This window comes from Papilio machaon, chromosome 12, assembly GCF_912999745.1.
Source record: "Papilio machaon chromosome 12, ilPapMach1.1, whole genome shotgun sequence".
Lineage (NCBI taxonomy): Eukaryota > Metazoa > Arthropoda > Insecta > Lepidoptera > Papilionidae > Papilio > Papilio machaon.
In genome coordinates, this window is record NC_059997.1 from 4,142,801 (window position 1) to 4,163,810 (window position 21,010).

Here is a 21,010-nt window from a genome sequence, read left to right on the forward strand (position 1 = left end):
CCGCCCTATATGCCTTTTGGACGAAGTGGGCAAAATGTTTGAAAGGATATTAGCAGGACGTATAAATTATCACCTGTCGCGCGTCGGCCCCAACCTTGCTGAAAATCAGTATGGATTTCGACAGGAGCACTCAACCATCGACGCAATTATGTGTGTCCGCTCCTGGTCGCAGGAGGCTTTGTCCCAAGGTAGAGTGGTGCTAGCTCTGAGTCTAGACATCACCAATGCTTTTAATTCCTTACCTTGGGATGCAATAAAGCTGGGACTCATACGTCACAACGTGCCGCGGTACCTACAAGCTATTATCGGCGACTACTTGCGCGACAGGTACATTCTTTATACGGATCATGATGGAAGGTGTATCCGGCGAAAGATCCAGTGTGGAGTTCCACAGGGGTCTGTTTTAGGGCCCTTGCTTTGGAATCTGGCATACGATACAGTATTAAGGACAGATCTCCCAGCTGGTGTCAAAATCGTCTGTTATGCGGACGACACCTTGCTGCTAGCATGTGGGGACACGTTCGAAAGGACAAAGGAGATCGCTGAACGGGCGGCTGAATTGGTTGTAGCTAAGATCCAAGAACTGGGACTCAGAATAGCGCCAAACAAGACAGAGGCACTTTGGTTTCATAAGTTGCCAAGAACTAGAGAGCCGCCTGACACGTGGATCCGAGTAGAAGGATCCCTAGTTAAAGTCGATCGGTACTTAAAATACCTCGGTCTAACTTTAGACAGCCGCTGGGGGTTCGAGGAGCATTTTTCTCGGTTGGTTCCTCGAATCGAAAGAGTAGCAGGTGCCCTGCATAAACTGCTACCAAATCTCGGAGGACCAAGAGAGGAAGTTCGCCGCCTTTATGCAGGAATTGTGCGATCGGTAGCCTTATACGGGGCTCCTGTGTGGGCGAAAAGGCTGGCCATCCGCCGCTGTAGAGCCAAGTTGTATAGCATCCAGCGACGGGTGTCCATACGGGTCGTACGAGGATACCGCACAATATCTTTTGAGGCGGCGACAATCTTGGCTCGATTTCCGCCACTGGACATATTAGCGGATATGGATGCGAGGATATATAACCGAGTTCGCATCCTTCGCGAAGAGGGTAGGCCCATAGCAGGCAGTGTGCTTGAGATGGTGAGGCGGCAAGAACGACAGAACGCTATGACAACATGGCGCAATAGGCTATCGAGTGAACGAGTTGTGCATAAGCGCGTCGTTGAAGCACTTCTGCCAGTATTGGATGCCTGGATGAAGCGAAAAGAAGGAAGTCTTACTTTTCGGCTTACTCAAATAATCACCGGGCACGGCTGCTTCGGTGATTATCTGTATAGAATCGGACGGGAGGTATCGGACAGCTGCTTCCACTGTGATGGGAGTGCCGATACGGCTTCTCACACCCTGGCGGTATGTCCGGCATGGCAACCCGAGCGACTTACTCTGGTCCAACATATTGGGTCGGATCTATCTTTGCCAGCCGTCGTATCGGCGATGCTAAGCGGAACCTCAGCTTGGAGGGCAGTAGCCTCCTTTTGTGAAGCTGTTATGGTTAAAAAGGAGGCTGCTGAGCGAGATAGGGAGCGCGCGATTAACGCTCGGAGAGGTCGGCGGCGAGGCACCAGAACCTCGACATGAACGACCTTGACTAGGTGCTGAACAGTCGTCATTGTGGTTGTAAACTAAAATGGGTTACGGGTTGCAGGTGTATAGGGTGGGGACCCTGAACACTATTAACGCAGCCTTGAGAAGGACCATAAAGGTAGCGAAAATTCGCGCGAATTTGTAAGGAGTTGGGCTAGTCGTGTAGCAAAGCGAGGAGGGGCTGCGGTTGCGTTCCGTATGGAGATCCCGTGTCCCCCCGCTATCGCTGTTGGCGGCCACCGTGGGGTTTTAGTCGGTGCAGACCCGACATAACTTGTCTGTTTTCCCCAGGCAGATAAGTATGCGTTAGGCATTTCCCCACGAAAAAAAAAAAAAAAAAAAAAAAAAAAAAAAAAAATTAGAATATACTCAAAAACATAAAATACGAGTGAGGTTTCAATTCGTTTTTCTCTAATTTGGAAATGTATTTCTTACGTTAACTATATGTGTTTCGTGACGATATAATATACTATGACATTCAGGAGAAGAAGATAAATCTGTCGTTCTGTCGTTTATGCTCTAGGCCATTACAATGGTATTTACATAAATACAAACCAAAGTAAATAAAAACAAATTTAAACAAGAGCGAAAAACATTACCTTCTTGTCAGTCGGCTAATAAACCATGTTCGAGCATAATTACACTTGAATTAAATAAAAATATACCTTACTTAGCTGTCTCAAAAAATTGTCAACAAAGCATTTATTATATTATACACTCAATACAAATGTCAACGCTTACCATATAAATAATGAATATATTTTGTTCCATATATGACTAGAATTCAGCACAAAGTATGCCATGTCTCATTAAAAAAAATAATATACAATATTTTATATTCTGGGTAGTAGAATTCAATGCTAGGGGAGTAAATATAAGAAAAAGAAACAATCTTTTACATAATTCTCAGAGTACTAGTAGACGGTAAATATACAGATCTCTATGTAAATACACTATACTTCAGATCGAAGGATATAGAGTTAGAAAAAGTAAAAACTATTAGAGCATTGTCATGGATAATAAAAAGAAAGAGAGCATATAATCTTAGAATATTTTTTTGTGTATAATGTACAGTACCATAACATAGAGATCATTTATAATAATAATAATAATAAAAATAATAAATAATAATAAATAATAATAATAATAAAATAATATTATAAAAATTAAATAAATAACAACAAGATACTAAAATGGACTTACTCTAAAAGTATATATTATTTTTATTTACCTCATACATTTCTTAAAGATAAACATTAAAAGCAAATAACTTCCACATACATTTGTCAATTTTTTTGATTAATTTTTTACTCTGGCAATCTACTATATATTTTTTAAGAATATAAAATTTTCTAAATTTTTGTGCCTAATAATGTGCCCAATTTTCAATCCGAATAAACATTGCTTTAGTCGTGGTAAATACGAAACTAGTTACATCTGTCGTAACATGTATTACAACAATATTACTATCCCTAATATGTTCCTAGAAAAAAACTAGAGATAACAATAATGTTCATTACAGGAATAGTTACAAGATTAGTTAAATCTATACAATAGGGGGCTATTAGTGAAATGATAGGTGTTGTTTACGTGTGAGATGAGTCTGCCGTCAAGTAAATGTCGTCCATAAGTGACAGCCTCGAAGTCATCACCCACGAGGCCGGAGTTCACCAGCCAGCGAACTAAACATGAGCCGCGGAACACACCGCGGTATGTACGCATCCTCCATCTAAAATAGTTTATAATAACACACCAAATTAATTTTTAAATAATACCATTGGTACCATTGGGTATTATTTGAAATTATAGATTTAAAATTTAAAATTATTTTTGGGGCTTGAGTATACCTGATATCCTGAGTGATGTCGTCCTGGCACCGGGTGAAGTGATGAGTGATGAACTGCTCGCATACATGTTTGGTTTCGAAGCTCAGCTCTTCTATTGGTGGTAACTTCACCGTGTCGGCGCCATTCCTTAAAACATATCAATATTATAAAATCTTACTAATAATACTGGGTACATATACATACCCATGTATCTGGTGCCTCGAAACGACGCAGATTTATGAATTAGATGTTTTATTAAGTTTGTTAATTTTAATTTGTATTTATTTAATAATTTTGTTAATTTTCACTTTCAATTTAATTTAATTTTTAATCTTAACTTTACTAACATAGTTATAAGTATTATTTTACTAACAATGTATGGACTTATATTGGTCTGAATTAAATGATTTTTATTTTTATTTTTTTTATAATGTCAATGCGAAAGATTAAATGGATGGATAGATGGATGGATGGATAGATAGATGAATGGATGGATAGATGTAATTTGTTATGGATGTAGTACGTAGTCTGGTTGAACATATAGGCTAGTAGTATCTTAGAAGTAAAATAGAGTCAGAGATTAAATACAGTAATAGATATAACTTTTATAATTTTTCGCGATTGTCTCGCAATAAATTAATTGTGATGTAGTATGAAGCGTTATCTAGTGTATTTGTTGGTTGCTAACCATTTGTTCTTGAAGAACCTGAGTGTGGGCAGCAGTATCTCCTGCGGGTTGAGACCGAAGAGCGCGAACATGATGAGCGCCTGCCCGCTGTTGGCCGCGATGTCGAAGAACGCGATCTCAATGTACACGCCGCTCTCGTCCTTGCGCAACACTCGCCATCCCGTGTACGTCACCCCCTGTTGTAACGTAACCAAAACAATATATATATAACGTATATATGTTCTCTGTTTTAAACACTGAATTGCTAATTTAGAGGTTTATGTGGTTGTGTAGTTTAGAGAACGAGGTAAACGGTTCATATGGTGCCAGCGTAAGAGTATGCTGTCATCAGTCAACATTTTTTCCAATTTTTGTATTTAATTTTTCATTTTTTAAGTAATTTATGAACTTATCTGTCAAATTTTAAATGGAATTTGACTAAAGTAGTTGCTATGACTACACCGAGGACTTTTTGTATAAAATAAAGTGTTTTTTATATCTATGGTATATTTAGTGATACTTCCACTCTTGATCATGCTCACATCTATAGTAAGTTATTTTAAACTATCAAATTCATTAATTTAAAAAGAAATTGTTAGATCGTGAATAAAACTGTATACATACGATGAACATGGTGAGATTGTACGCGATGATGAGCACGGTGTGCCGCAGCAGCTGTCCGCCGCGGCCGCGCGTCTGCTCGGGCGGCAGCAGGCCCAGCAGGCCCGCCGCGCGCTCCAGCTCGCTCAGGTACTGGCACGGGCCCTCCGCGCCGCACCCGCCAGCCCCCGCCCTCGCCCTCACCGCACCCTCACTACATGTGCACGCACAATCCCTACACATCACAGATAATGTACACAATTAACCTACAACCCTTTAGCATCTTCCTACACAAGGTAACGTGTGGTTGTGTCGCAAGAATTGCGTTGCGCGCGCACCGAACACACAACATTGAAACGTAGACGCGCGTCGTCTATTACAGGCATAGCGAATACCATGTCAACTGTATTTGCTCTGCCATCTAGAAAATCCCAGTGACATTTCTCATCACGTTCCATGATAGATAGAAATGTTAACAACACAAGCTATGTACGAAGTTTTAAGACATTGCTTAACGACTAAATTCGCCAAGGTTCGAAGTTTACGTTGTCTCATGTACGGACGACCTTAAAATGACATTCATTCGAATACGACTTTTTTGTGGGAAAACAATGTATGTACAATAAATGGAGATAAAAACTTAACACAGAAATCTATTAAACTTCTAGGGAAGTAGAAAAACATAAAAATGTTTTTTTTTTACAATATGTATTAGTTCCATAATTTTCTTTACATAAAGATTACAACTTATCTTTTGAAAAATCGATTTTTCTGATACAAATGTTGAATTTCTCTTACTTGTTATTATCGGCGATGTCTTCCAAGTCCCGCGAGGATGAATTCATAAAGCCGCTTTCACAGTTTGGGTCATTGGTGCAGCAGCCGTTTGGATTTCTATTAGGTGAGGGCGTTGCTGTTATTGCGCCGTAACAACCTATATCGGGGTTTCAAAATTACTCCAACAAAATTATATTACAGAATTTACTGGCAATCTGGAAAAAGTGTTAGTAATAATTACCATGTTCTTCCATTCCTTGTGCCGCAGAAGAATAACAACATAAATAAAATATGAAATAGGAATTTACAACACATAGTTTAAAATCGACGGAAAAACTATATTTACCAATGTTAGAAACGGACTGCGTGTTGGAGGTGGGCTCCGCGTTGTCGACGAGGCTGGTGGTCTCATCTGGTGGACTGGACGCCAGGTCATCCGACAGCGCCGCAAAGTGCGAGCTGCGGCGCCGGAATCGGATGTACAGGATCAAACAACCCGTCGTCACTGCAACACAACATCTTATTGCTAAATAGCTATTGTTCGCGTCGAATTAAAATAAAAACGTGAAATAGTATCCTATGTTCTAAGCCAAGTCTCCCTGTTCTAAGCTATCTCCCCACCAAGCTCAGTAGTATTGGCGTGGAAGTGAGATAAACAGACAGAGATACATAGTTACTTCGGCATTTATAATATTAGTAAGGATTGGAGTGTCTGTATGTAATATAACAATCATATTAGCGTAACGAGAACGTAACGAAAACCAATTTATAAAATTTTTGTCCGTCTGTCCACAAGGCCACGTTTGTTCCGGTTAATCTCCGGAATAACTGGACCGATTTTCACGGGACTTTAACACGAAGTTACATATATTTAATATCTGCGCTTACGAAGTCACAGGCGAAATCTAGTATGTAATAAACATAGTGCCACAAATTTGACGTGTAAGTGTACTCACTTACCCGTTAAGCTAAAGACCAGAAGACACAGGCGTATGACATCCGTAGAGTTGCTATCCACGATCCCACCGGTGGGCTTGGTGGCCAGCAGAATGATGACCATCACCGCGGGCGCGCCCCACGCCACGAACGCCAGCACAGGCCATAGCGTCAACACGAAACACGGCCCGCGACTCTGACATCACCAACGGTGTTTACAGACAACTTGATCCAACTTATTATGAGGCTTACATACATATTAAATATCTAACTTAATTGGCTCGATATCTTCGCTGTTTGTTTCAAAATAAAAGAAAACATAACCGCGATTTTTGAAAAATTGAAATTGAAATTTTACATTACAAATGGACTGATGATGTTATGAACTTAACAACAAATAGTTTATAACGTGTCCTGTGTACAGTCAAAACTAGCTAAGTCAAAAAGACGGCGTAAGTCCAAGGGAAAATCTGCAGTCCGCAACTTTATCCCATATAAAGATTTTAGTTGTTAAAAACGTTGGGATCAAACAATGACTCTCACTTATAGAGGTTTATAAAAACTTTGTAACCATTAAACAAAACCTTTTTAGATGTTTCGGCAATGTAAACCGACATTAAAAGGCACAAACAATAATGAACAAACAGCCTAGATACCTTTCAAAGTTATTTACAGTTATTTACAATGTTAATATTGTTTAACATCAAGAGAATATGAAAATTCTCAGTTATAAATACCTCCAATGTTAGTAGTCCAACAGACAACATGCAAGTCCAGAGTAAACAGGAGTAAGTGGTGAATATCTGCAAACCTTGTTGCGCCACGTACTGCCAGGACGGCGGGTAGTTGTTCAGCGGACCTCCCCATATCATACTGATTGCCAACAGTATCTAAAAACATTCATCAAAATAAAATAAATAAATAACATACAGTTTATTAACCAAAAACAAAAGAAATTACACCGTCACTGAAGGCCGCGATGGTTTTCAGCCTCCCCGTAGTTACTCTAATGAGGTGCAGATAATTTAGTACAGGGGCAGCTGAGAGTTCAGCCATTCATTCATTCGTGTGTGTGCGCGTGTGTATGTGTGTGCGATTCCTAAAGTGTGGCTTATCATAAAACCCGACAAGGGATAGCGGGAACAATATTGAAAGGAGTTTACAAAAAAACTTTGGGAACATACAAAATTCTCAAACAGGTTTTACTTTTTTACTTAATATGAAGACTTTATTGTTCCCCTATTTCATACAAATTCATTATTAAAAATTAAGATTTATAAATAAATTAAAAAAAAAATTAAAATTATATCAAAACTTACTTGAGTAATATTCAAGCAGAATGTAATCCTGTGAGGCATTCGTTTGTATTTTCTCGTCACAGTGAAAACTATGAAGATCCATAGAGCAGCAAATAATGATACTATTGATAAATCAAAGCTAAATTTCTTAAGTTGATCAGCATAGTCCTTATTTAAGGTAATCACTTGAGCAGACAGGAATGTTATAGGAGCCGATAAGAATGTGCAAATAACCATTGATGATGCCACCTGAAAGTTACAAAACGTTAATGCATTGCTGGCATCTATAGGATCACTTGTAAACCGAATTGTTGGCGTTGCGACGCTTGCCGTGGCGACGGGTCGCCAAGCTATACTAAGGTATACATATTGTAAGATATTTGATGCAAAAGTATTTTAAAAGAATTAAACTAACAGCGAAACAGTGAATTTAACTCTACTTCATAATAATCCTCGCTGTAGTGTAAACTTTAACCGAACGTAAGTAAACAAAAATGTCAGACGTTCCGCAATGACGGATGGAAAGAGACTGCCTCGAGCAGCAGCGCACGCTTCCTTATTGTGGTGTATCACCTCTTTCATGATTAAGTTACTGGCCGGTAAGCCAGTGAGATAATAATCAATAATGTGTCAACATTATGTCATTAATAAATATAATGTAAATATAGACAACAATGCTTTTAATTTCTTTATGTATATATAATATTGGCGACGAGTTTTAAACCCACGATTACATGGAAAAAGTAAAAAAACAGCGGAGTACCCAAAGAGGGTTACTCACTAGAATAGAAAAATATGTAACATCGAGGGCGTCGATGTCTGACGAGGACATCGATGCTCGCTCTGAGAGCCTTAATACAGCGATAAAGTCTCTTCGAGAGCTTCAGCGAACGATCGAAGACCACACCGTCGACCAGCATGACGAGACCGCTTACGAGCAAGAACAGGAGTACAGGTACGATTTCGAAGAGCTGTACACAACAATTATCACTAAACTATTAACGAAAAAGAAACTAAACCAACGACAGCAAGAACAACAACAGCGAGCGCAACATCATAATGAACAACAGTTGCATGACCAGCAGCAGATACGTGAGAGCATACCTAAAATACAATTTCAACCACTAGGAGCATCAGAAACTTTCAACAACTTTAAGAGAAGACTGGAAGCTTATTTTCGATTGAATAATATTACCAAAGATCAAACAAAAACAAACATTATACTATCTACATTATCACCAGAGCTCCATGAAAAGCTCTGTGACTTAGTATGCCCAGAAGAACCAATTAATATGTCATTTGATATCATCACCGAAACACTTAATGAATATGTAGATCCAAAACCTAGCAAATGGGCCCTACAACATAAATTCATATCAAGAATACAAAAATCTGATGAAACTATAGCTCAATTCACAGCGGAACTAAAAAAATTAACAACAAACTGCGAATTTAATTGCCAACATTGTGAGAAGAACACATCAGAAAGTTTCCTTTGCCTACAATTCATACGAGGCTTAAAAGATAATGACGCACGAACAAAAATTTTACAAGATCAAAATAAATGCACATTTAAAGAACTAGTTCAAATAGCAACTTCAATCGAAATGGGAAAAACAGAAAACGACACTATTGCTACAAATGTATTGCCCAGCACGAGTAACGGCAGTATTGACAAAGTTTCTACAAACACATATCGACCTAAAACTTCAAACTCAAGACAAATCACACGCCGAGATTTATTAGGTAAATGTTTTCGCTGCGGATCTTCTCATGAAAGCAGGATATGTAACGCCAGCAATGTCACCTGCCGGAAATGCAATAAAATCGGCCATCTTACCCGCGTTTGCCTACAACGCAACCCTAATCTGCACTACAAGGCACCGAGACCTAATTCGCACCAACTAGAAGAGCCGAACAATAGCGATAACGATGACTGGAACGATATCAATATGATATCTGGCGAAAGAACTGAGAAATTCATGATATCAGTACAGATCGAGAACGCAAAGCTGAAAATGGAATTTGATACTGGAGCAACATTAACGTCAATGTCAATGCGAGACTATAGAAAACTGAATATTGGAAAAAGACTGTTCCACACAGATATGAAACTTCGTACTTACACAGGAGAAGTAATAAAACCAGTTGGAGTCACTTACGTTAAATGCAAATACCAAGAGAAGGAATTTCACGGTAAACTATATTTAATCAATGGCGATGTAGATCCTATTTTTGGACGCAGTTGGATGAAGGAACTGGGAAACTTAAACTTAGCAGATATAAAAACTATACAACATACAAACATCTTAGAACTAGACCAACTCTTACAACTTTATAAAACCTCAGTCTTTAAGTCCGACCTGGGTAAAATACCTAATTACAAGGGACACTTTAACCTTAAAGAAAACACACAACCAATTTTTATCAAACCTCGAAGAATACCATACGCTTTAAAAACGAAAGTGGATGAAGAAATAGAGCGACTTTGCAAGTTAGGGGTCATTACGAAAGTTGACCACTCTGAGTGGGGAACCCCAGTGGTACCAGTTGTCAAGCCGAACGGGTCAATCCGACTTTGCGCAGACTACAAAGTTACACTAAATAAAGTTATATTGGATGAACAATACCCAATACCGATGATAGAGGATATCTTTGCAGAAATGAACGGCGGCAAGCTATTTTGTACACTCGACATAACTCAAGCATACCTTAATATGGTCATGGACGACGAAAGCGCAATGCTACAAACACTCAGTACACACAAAGGTACATACAAAGTAAACAGACTTATGTTCGGTGTGAAAGTCGCGCCGAGCTTGTGGCAAGGATTTATGGACAGACTCTTGCAGGGGCTGGAAGGAGTCAAATGCTTTTTCGATGATATAATTATTCAAGGTGATTCAAAGGAAAAATTGTTACAAAGACTTAAGCTTGTGCTTGATAAACTGAAAGTAAGCAACCTCAGAGTAAACAAGGATAAGTGTCAATTTTTTAAAACAAGTATAAATTACCTAGGGCACACTATTGATAAAGATGGCCTGCACAAAAACAAGGACAAGATAAATGCTATAATAAAAACAGAACGCCCAGTAAACACTGCAGGATTGAGAACGTTTCTCGGTATGGCAAATTTCTATAATAAATTCATACCCAATCTCGCATCCATCACAAATCCCTTGAACAACTTATTAAAGAAAGAATCAAGCTTTCAATGGACTACACAGTGCGAGGAAGCCTTCATCAAAATCAAAAAAGAAATATTAAGCGAAAGAGTATTAACACACTTTGATCCAACAAAACCACTAGTATTGGCCACTGATGCTTCACCACTAGGACTTGGTGCAGTCCTATCACACAGACTTACTGACGGATCAGAGAGGCCTGTTGCGTTTGCCTCGAGAACATTATCAGACAGCGAGAAAAGATATAGTCAAATTGACAAAGAAGCTACGGCGATTCACTGGGGATTAAAAAAATTTTTCTACTATATCTACGGCCGAAAATTTACCCTCATAACAGACCACAAACCACTTACAAGCATATTTCATCCAAATAAAACCTTACCAGCAATGAGCACTATGAGGTTATTTCATTACGCCCACTTCTTGTCCGGATTTGACTACAATATTGAATATAGAACTTCAGCGAATAACTCCAATGCCGACTACCTATCAAGATTTCCAATAGAGTCTACAAGGATTAATAAAATAGACCAGAACTACAATTTCCAATTAGAGCAAATTAATACTATAGACATCAACCCAAATACGATAGCAACTGAGACTAAAAATGATTCAGAACACAGACTTCTACTACAGGCACTTAATTCAGGTATCTCGCTAAGAACACTCGGTTTCAAGGACAATGAGTTCACATTACATGACGGCTGTATACTAAGAGGAGCGCGCGTTCTTATCCCTAGAACACTTCAAGAACGCGTGCTAAATGAACTACATCTCGGCCATCCAGGAATAGTTAAGATGAAACTATTGGCGCGCAGTTTTGTGTATTGGAAGGGGATTGATAACGACATCGAAAAGAAGGTGAAATCGTGCAGAACTTGCAGACTACAACAGAATGAACCTGAAAAAGCACCACTTCACCATTGGGAACGACCTGATGGACCTTGGCAAAGATTGCACATTGATTTTGCGGGACCTTTCCAGGGTCACCAACTTTTTATAATAGTAGATGCATTTTCAAAATGGATTGAGATAATACCTACCAAAACCACAACAACTACTTGGTGCGTCCAAAAACTGAAAGAATTATTTTGCACCTTTGGAATACCACGAATTTTAGTCTCTGACAACGGACGACAATTTATCTCAGAAGAGTTTGAAGCATTCCTCAAAGACAGTATGATCGTTCATAAGACGTCTGCTCCATACCATCCAGCAACGAACGGTCAAGCCGAACGATACGTTCAAACCGTGAAAAGGATACTACGAAGCTTAGAGGGGGAAGGAGGTACAATATATCAAAAGCTCCTCACGACTAAAACACGACTTCGTCGAACGCCGGACGCTAACGGCCAGACCCCCTACGAGCTTATGTTTGGTAGGGAGGTACGCACGTCGCTACATGCCATGTTCATGAGAGGGGAACGCCGACGACCATCAGTTAAACACCAGCCACATCTTAACAAAGAGTTCAATTCAGGCGACCGCATCCAGGCCCGTGATTATACCGTCGGCTCCACGCAGCGCTGGCGTTTCGGGACCATCCAAGAACGTTTAGGGAGACTACATTATAAGATAATAACTGATGACGGTTCTGTTTGGCGTAGGCACATTGACCAGCTCCTAGCTGCTCCCTTGGTCCAAAGCTAGGGGGGAGAAACTGTGGTGTATCACCTCTTTCATGATTAAGTTACTGGCCGGTAAGCCAGTGAGATAATAATCAATAATGTGTCAACATTATGTCATTAATAAATATAATGTAAATATAGACAACAATGCTTTTAATTTCTTTATGTATATATAATACTTATAAAACCTTTTTTTTGTGTGGCTACCCTCAACAGTCCTAACACGGCTTCTCCTGACATGAGACCGTCCTCGGGCTCTTTCTTCCAGCATCTTCAACACTGGAATTCGTCTGTAACAATGGCATAGAGTCTTTCGATACCAGCTCGTTGGCAGGCGCTATGCGGGCGCGCTGCTCGTCGTCAGGCGCTGCACTGGCGCGCTGCTCGGCAACAGGTGCTGCATTGGCGTGCTGCTCGCGGCGGGTGCTGCACTGGCGTGCTGCTCGGCGACAAGTGCTGCACTGGCGCGCTGCTCGCGACAGGCGCGGCTGTGGCGCGCTGTTCGGCGACAGGCGCGGCTGTGGCGCGCTGCTTGTAGACAGGCTCCGCTAAGGCACGCTGCTTGTAGGCAGGCGCGGCTGCGGCGCGCTGCTTGTAGGCAGGCGCGGCTGCGGCGCGCTGCTTGTAGGCAGGCGCGGCTGCGGCGCGCTGCTTGTAGGCAGGCGCGGCTGCGGCGCGCTGCTTGTAGGCAGGCGCGGCTGCGGCGCGCTGCTTGTAGGCAGGCGCGGCTGCGGCGCGCTGCTTGTAGGCAGGCGCGGCTGCGGCGCGCTGCTTGTAGGCAGGCGCGGCTGCGGCGCGCTGCTTGTAGGCAGGCGCGGCTGCGGCGCGCTGCTTGTAGGCAGGCGCGGCTGCGGCGCGCTGCTTGTAGGCAGGCGCGGCTGCGGCGCGCTGCTTGTAGGCAGGCGCGGCTGCGGCGCGCTGCTTGTAGGCAGGCGCGGCTGCGGCGCGCTGCTTGTAGGCAGGCGCGGCTGCGGCGCGCTGCTTGTAGGCAGGCGCGGCTGCGGCGCGCTGCTTGTAGGCAGGCGCGGCTGCGGCGCGCTGCTTGTAGGCAGGCGCGGCTGCGGCGCGCTGCTTGTAGGCAGGCGCGGCTGCGGCGCGCTGCTTGTAGGCAGGCGCGGCTGCGGCGCGCTGCTTGTAGGCAGGCGCGGCTGCGGCGCGCTGCTTGTAGGCAGGCGCGGCTGCGGCGCGCTGCTTGTAGGCAGGCGCGGCTGCGGCGCGCTGCTTGTAGGCAGGCGCGGCTGCGGCGCGCTGCTTGTAGGCAGGCGCGGCTGCGGCGCGCTGCTTGTAGGCAGGCGCGGCTGCGGCGCGCTGTTTGTAGGCAGGCGCGGCTGCGGCGCGCTGCTTGTAGGCAGGCGCGGCTGCGGCGCGCTGCTTGTAGGCAGGCGCGGCTGTGGCGCGCTGCTAGTAGGCAGGCGCGGCTGTGGCGCGCTGCTAGTAGACAGGCGCGGCTGGGGCGCGCTGCTTGTAGACAGGCGCGGCTGGGGCGCGCTGCTTGTAGACAGGCGCGGCTGGGGCGCGCTGCTTGTAGGCAGGCGCGGCTGTGGCGCGCTGCTTGTAGGCAGGCGCGGCTGTGGCGCGCTGCTTGTAGACAGGCGCGGCTGTGGCGCGCTGCTTGTAGACAGGCTCCGCTAAGGCACGCTGCTAGTAGACAGGCGCGGCTGTGGCGCGCTGCTTGTAGACAGGCTCCGCTAAGGCACGCTGCTAGTAGACAGGCGCGGCTGTGGCGCGCTGCTAGTAGACAGGCGCGGCTGTGGCGCGCTGCTAGTAGACAGGCGCGGCTGTGGCGCGCTGCTAGTAGACAGGCGCGGCTGTGGCGCGCTGCTAGTAGACAGGCGCGGCTGTGGCGCGCTGCTAGTAGACAGGCGCGGCTGTGGCGCGCTGCTAGTAGACAGGCGCGGCTGTGGCGCGCTGCTAGTAGACAGGCGCGGCTGTGGCGCGCTGCTAGTAGACAGGCGCGGCTGTGGCGCGCTGCTAGTAGACAGGCGCGGCTGTGGCGCGCTGCTAGTAGACAGGCGCGGCTGTGGCGCGCTGCTTGTAGGCAGGCGCGGCTGTGGCGCGCTGCTTGTAGGCAGGCGCGGCTGTGGCGCGCTGCTAGTAGACAGGCGCGGCTGTGGCGCGCTGCTTGTAGACAGGCTCCGCTAAGGCACGCTGCTTGTAGGCAGGCGCGGCTGTGGCGCGCTGCTTGTAGGCAGGCGCGGCTGTGGCGCGCTGCTTGTAGACAGGCTCCGCTAAGGCACGCTGCTTGTAGGCAGGCGCGGCTGTGGCGCGCTGCTTGTAGGCAGGCGCGGCTGTGGCGCGCTGCTTGTAGGCAGGCGCGGCTGTGGCGCGCTGCTAGTAGACAGGCGCGGCTGTGGCGCGCTGCTTGTGGCAGGCGCGGCTGTGGCGCTCTGCTTGTGGCAGGCGCGGCTGTGGCGCTCTGCTTGTGGCAGGCGCGGCTGTGGCGCGCTGCTTGTAGGCAGGCGCGGCTGTGGCGCGCTGCTTGTAGGCAGGCGCGGCTGTGGCGCGCTGCTTGTAGGCAGGCGCGGCTGTGGCGCGCTGCTTGTAGGCAGGCGCGGCTGTGGCGCGCTGCTTGTAGACAGGCTCCGCTAAGGCACGCTGCTTGTAGGCAGGCGCGGCTGTGGCGCGCTGCTTATAGGCAGGCGCGGCTGTGGCGCGCTGCTTGTGGCAGGCGCGGCTGTGGCGCGCTGCTTGTGGCAGGCGCGGCGCGCTGCTTAAAGGCAGGCGCTCTGCATGTAGACACGCGCAGCTACGGCGCGGTGCACAACACAGCTACATAGTAGGACACAAGACCGGACCAAATCTGCATCTATATCAATAATGGTGTCCTCGGTTATTTGATCATAACTCTTTATGGTTTCAAAACATTCGTCACATGACCACGCGAGCCATGACATCAGTGGCAGCCCGCAGTATGCCAGATACTGAACGTCCCGCAGTCCGTTCAATGCCTTAATTCACAAGATCATGTAGGGCAAGCGTCCCGCAGTCCGTCCTCTACATGATATTAATGGCAGCCCGCAGTATGCCAGATGCTGAACGTCCCGCAGTCCGTTCACAATCTCACTTCTGCAGTTGGGTATACCGCAGTCTACGCAACGCAGAGCATCTCGACAATACATGGACAAAACAAACTGAACTAATAAAGGGCATCAATGACTATTACGACATAATGACATACGTCTGACTCAGGTAATGGCTTAACACGCTCAGCGCAACCGACTAGCCTTACAAGTTCACTTTAAAATGAAAAAATCATGTTGGCATGTAACGTGTTAAATCTTGCCACGACTCGGCTTTACCTGACCCTCACTGATAAACTGATCGAGGTATTCAATTTCAGTCTTTAGTAAAGAACACACCTTTAACAATTAATTGAAAAGTCTAATGTTGACTTATTTGGCATCAAAACTTGAAATATAAAAATATTGGTTCGATCTTACCGCAGTACAAATTGAATAGATCGTGTCCACAATCCTTTCTGCTGTGAAATACACAGACAGCGCGTGAGCCTCACTATTCACATATACGGCTTGGACCACGCTACCCTTGTTTCGCGAACACTGGTACGACTTTGATATCGACTCAACTTGCTACGACTACAACAATTATCACGGTAACGATCTGACATTTTTCTCTTTGCATTTATTTTCACGAAAATGCAAACACAAACACAGAGTGAGCAAAGTGGATAGAATCACGTGGATCCTATCCCACTTCTGATGTAAGATATTTGATGCAAAAGTATTTTAAAAGGATTAAACTAACAGCGAAACAGTGAATTTAACTCTACTTCATAATAATCCTCGCTGTAGTGTAAACTTTAACCGAACGTAAGTAAACAAAAATGTCAGACGTTCCGCAATGACGGATGGAAAGAGACTGCCTCGAGCAGCAGCGCACGCTTCCTTATAAAACCTTTTTTTTGTGTGGCTACCCTCAACAGTCCTAACAATATATATATGTAGGAAGAGGATCGGCCATAGTTAAAAAGAATGAAGCTACTTTAAACTGTATAATAGTTTTTAGCAAAATCACAGGACTAATGACAGTTAATTAACCATTAAACTAAACTATGTTCCAAAGTAACAATTCAATAAATTAGTCTAGGGACCAAATTATAGCACCGGAATAATAATTAATTCGTTTCCACAAATTAACTATCCAAAGCGTCTAGGTTAAGCAAGCGAAGTACAACTAGTGCACCGAGCCACGCCATTTATTTATTTTTTATGAGGGGAAATGCAGTTACGCACCCCTGCGCCGGGAAGTGCAATGGCGCAGGGAGTGTGGGACTCGCCTAAAGACGTTCGGCCATACCCACTAAAACCCCTCGGGCCCTCCACGTCGCCTTGCGGCTGGGACACGGGAACACTCGCGCAATCTTCCGCGACCCAGCCGGCGACCGTCCGCTACCGCAGACTCACATCCTCACGGGGGCAGGGAGTACCCCCCACAACGCGCGTCATAAGGCGCACCCATAACGCCGGGAGCGCCTAGCACCTAAAAAGGTATGCGGCGGACGATGGGGCAATGGGCCGTCCATCGCCCGGAGCTCTCCGCTAAGGAGGTAGACGGCGGATGTGCGCCTGCCGCCTGCGTCCATCGCGACGTCGGCGAAGAGGGTCCGCGGCTGCGTCCTCCTCTCGCCGTCGTTCTGCCGCCTCCTTCAGCGCCATCACCTCCTCGCAAAAGGAGGCGACAGCGTTCCAGGAACTCTCACTACCCACCATCGCGTTGACGACAGCGGGCAGCGAGAGGTCCCTCCCTATTTCTGCCGCGAGTGCGGCGCGCTGGTCCGACCAGTGCCCACAGAACTCCAACGTGTGCTGGGCCGTGTCCTCAGCATGGCCACACTCGTGGCACCTCGCATTGGGCTCTCGCCGCGCAATCCGGCACAGATACGCCCCGAAATAACCGTGCCCCGAGAGTACCTGCACCAGACGGAACGTGAGAGCCCCGTGCTTCCGACCCATCCAGAGCTCGAGGACGGGCCGGATCGCCTCAATCGTGCGTTGGCCTGCAGACGCCGTGAGCAACCGCTCCCGCCAGACAGCAATGAGCTGCGCCTCCGCCGCCCGCCGACACGCACCCTCCTCGACCGCGGGAGGAGGCTCTCCCCGGGATCGGGCTTCCGCCCTCCGCCAGTAGGCGCCGGAGAGCACCTCTGCGACGAGGTCCCATGGCGGCGTCCCCGCCAGCACACAGGCCGCGTCGCACGACACTGTGCGATATCCACGGGTCACTCTAACCGCCATGACCCTTTGCGGCTTGCGCAGCAGGGCCCGAGTCCGGGCGGTCAGAATGTCTGCCCAGATGGGCGCACCATACAGCGCCATGGATCGCACGACGCCTGTGTTCAGGCGACGACACCGCGAGCCTGGGCCGCCAAGGTTCGGCAGAAGCCGGCTAAGGCCCCCGGCCGCCCCCAGGAGCTTCGGTACCAGTCGCCGGAAGTGCTCTTCAAATTTCCATCGGCTGTCAAGGACGAGTCCAAGGTACTTCATCGTACCTCCGACGCCGATGAAAGTCCCGCCCACCATAATCGCGGACTGGGTCGGAGGTGCTCGTCGAGGCCCGTAAAAATACATGGCCTCAGACTTGTGCAATGCAACCTCCAAACCCAGACGGCGGATTCTGGCCACCATAATGGACAAGCCAGCCGTAGCCCTGCATCGGGCCTCCCTGTGAGTGCTGCCCTGCGCCGTCACCAAGGTGTCGTCTGCGTAACACACGACTTCAACGCCACCCGGGAGGGGCAGGCGCAGCACCCAGTCGTACCCGATGTTCCATAAGAGCGACCCGAGAACCGACCCCTGCGGAACACCACAAGACGTTGCTCGCTGCGACCAGCCGACGCTGGTTGGGTACGCGACCGAGCGTTCGGAGAGGTAGGCCGCGACGATCCTCCGAAGGTACGGCGGGAAACCGTGGTATCCCAGCGCCTCCCTGATGGTTTCCCAGGGCAAGGTGTTGAAGGCGTTGGAGATGTCCAAAGACACCACCAACAGCACTTCGCCCCGGGACTCCGCATCTTCCGCAAGGTCCCTAACCCGCGCTATGGCGTCCAGGGTGGACCTGCCAGTGCGGAAGCCGAACTGGTTGGCGCTGAGATTCGGCCCCACACTCTCCAGGTGCTGGACGAGACGAGCGGCAATCACCCGCTCAAAGAGCTTGCTGATCTCGTCCAGCAAAACTATCGGTCGGTACGCCGACGGCTCGAGGGCCGGACGGCCGTCCTTTTTGAGAAGGACCAGTTTCCCCCTCTTCCACTCACTCGGGAACTGGCCCCGCTCCAAACAGGCCTGGAATAATGCCCGTATCCACGGTCCGAGCGGCTCCAGCGCTAGGACCCAGGCGCGGCCGGGCACACCGTCGAGGCCGGGAGCAGTGTTTTTGGCGCGCATGCGCAACACCGCCGCCCTCAGCTCATCCTCCGTTACCGGCGGTGCTCCTGGATCTCCTCCCTCCCCAGTGGATTCAGCCATATCAGGCGCCTTGAAACCGGCAGCTGCCGGCGGGAACAGGCCGGCGACCACCGCGTCGACGTCATGTGGCTGAAGACTCTGGGTGATGGGAGGGCCCCTAGACCGGAGCTTTCGCCGCACGGCCTTGTAGGGCCTCCCGAATGGATCTCTATCCAGAGCCCTCAGCATCTCATCGTCCGCCTGGTCCTTCGCCGCGCCGATAGCCACCCGAAGGGCCTTGACCGCACTCCTGTAGAGGGAGTAGAGCCGCCTCCGCCGACGGCAGCGGGTATACCGGCGTCTCGCCGCCACGCAAGTACTGCGCAGCAGCGTGAGCCGAGCCACGCCAGAGCCAAGACTGCCTTTCAAATAATGTTGCACGTCTTTTATAGCGGCAGAGCTAGTAGTGGGGAGAGTGGGGGCATCGAATGACGCAATCGGTGCACGTGTTGTTTACAGTTTCGCTCAGGTGGCGCGCGGGCGCCGACATATATTTTATGTCTTTAGTTTAATAATATTTAATATTATTATTATTATTGTTATTTTTCGTTACAATCTAAGAAATTATAAAAACAATGAGGACTCTGTTATATTTGCTAGTGGACATTAGTTACAGTTAAAACATCAGACAAATACATAGTATTGTTAGGACTGTTGAGGGTAGCCACACAAAAAAAGGTTTTATAAGGAAGCGTGCGCTGCTGCTCGAGGCAGTCTCTTTCCATCCGTCATTGCGGAACGTCTGACATTTTTGTTTACTTACGTTCGGTTAAAGTTTATACTACAGCGAGGATTATTATGAAGTAGAGTTAAATTCACTGTTTCGCTGTTAGTTTAATTCTTTTAAAATACTTTTGCATCAAATATCTTACATCAGAAGTGGGATAGGATCCACGTGATTCTATCCACTTTGCTCACTCTGTGTTTGTGTTTGCATTTTCGTGAAAATAAATGCAAAGAGAAAAATGTCAGATCGTTACCGTGATAATTGTTGTAGTCGTAGCAAGTTGAGTCGATATCAAAGTGGTACCAGTGTTCGCGAAGCAAGGGTAACGTGGACCAAGCCGTTTATTCTGCATGGGAATATGTGAGTAGTGAGGCTCACGCGCTGTCTGTGTATTTCACAGCAGACAGGATTGTCGACGCGATCTATTCAATTTGTACTGCGTGTCTACGCCATATTTAAAAAGTGGCAACATTGCCACAGAGCAGCGACAGTGCACTGTCATCGCTGCTCTCGCGCCGACGGCCGACCGGCCGGCGGTCGTCGGCGCCATCTTTTACTCCACTTCAATTTCAACATCCAACCTTACAACAAGCACGCGATCAAGTAAGATCTTTCAATGATTCTTCACGAACCTGCACCGACATAGTTTCGAGCCGGATTCGAATAATTTCTATTGGAACTCAACAATCAAAAGGGGCCAAGAAGAAAAATTTCGAAGCGGTGCGGTCGAAAAAAGAAGATTGATCGACATGGACGCGTGCTGAATATCAAATCTTCAATTCATCAAGCCAATATATACCTAGAGAGGTTTGCGGAGATGAGTGAGTTCGTTCCAATTATTTTCCAACTATTTACGTAAATCTCACTATTGCAATTTTCAATCTATTTGTTCAATCATACCAACTATCTAAAGGTGTGTTATTCAATTTCTTTGTTATTAATCATTTCAAAAATCATTATTCCAAATTCAAAAAACTATAATTTATTTCGTTTCAACAAATTAAAAATTGTCGCGTCATCCCACTTACCTTCACTAACTTTTAAAAAAAAATTCAACTATTGTACATTTCTAAAGGGTCTAGAACGGTGTATTGCCTCTATTTGTACTAATGCAGCATAATTTTAACCATTTGCTAACTTAAATTTCGAACATTACAGAAATCCATCTGGGGTCATTGTTCCCGCTTAAGCCGGTTGGTAGCCGAGTGAACCCTCATGAGCCTTCGGTTGTTCTGCCATCTGTTTGCTTGAATATAACCTAACGTTCTG

General features: G+C 46.5%; 1 protein-coding gene across 2 annotated transcripts in view; it reads right to left on the reverse strand.

Annotated features, from left to right (window-relative positions):
• Nucleotides 1–2,951: 2,951 nt before the first annotated feature.
• The window catches only part of LOC106711650 (integral membrane protein GPR155), a 28,534-nt gene continuing 10,475 nt past the window's right edge, over nt 2,952–21,010 (reverse strand). Inside the window, exons 4-13 of one of the 2 annotated variants that reach the window (XM_045680180.1) lie at nt 7,759–7,986; nt 7,177–7,329; nt 6,464–6,635; nt 5,850–6,008; nt 5,745–5,759; nt 5,525–5,660; nt 4,751–4,961; nt 4,148–4,323; nt 3,481–3,606; nt 2,952–3,362 (exon numbers count right to left, since the gene is read on the reverse strand). In XM_045680180.1, the coding sequence (XP_045536136.1) occupies nt 3,170–3,362; nt 3,481–3,606; nt 4,148–4,323; nt 4,751–4,961; nt 5,525–5,660; nt 5,745–5,759; nt 5,850–6,008; nt 6,464–6,635; nt 7,177–7,329; nt 7,759–7,986 (1,569 nt within the window). In that variant the 3' untranslated portion in view covers nt 2,952–3,169. The remainder of the gene's footprint in view (nt 3,363–3,480; nt 3,607–4,147; nt 4,324–4,750; nt 4,962–5,524; nt 5,661–5,744; nt 5,760–5,849; nt 6,009–6,463; nt 6,636–7,176; nt 7,330–7,758; nt 7,987–21,010) is intronic. The other variant, XM_045680181.1, reaches the window with a different exon arrangement.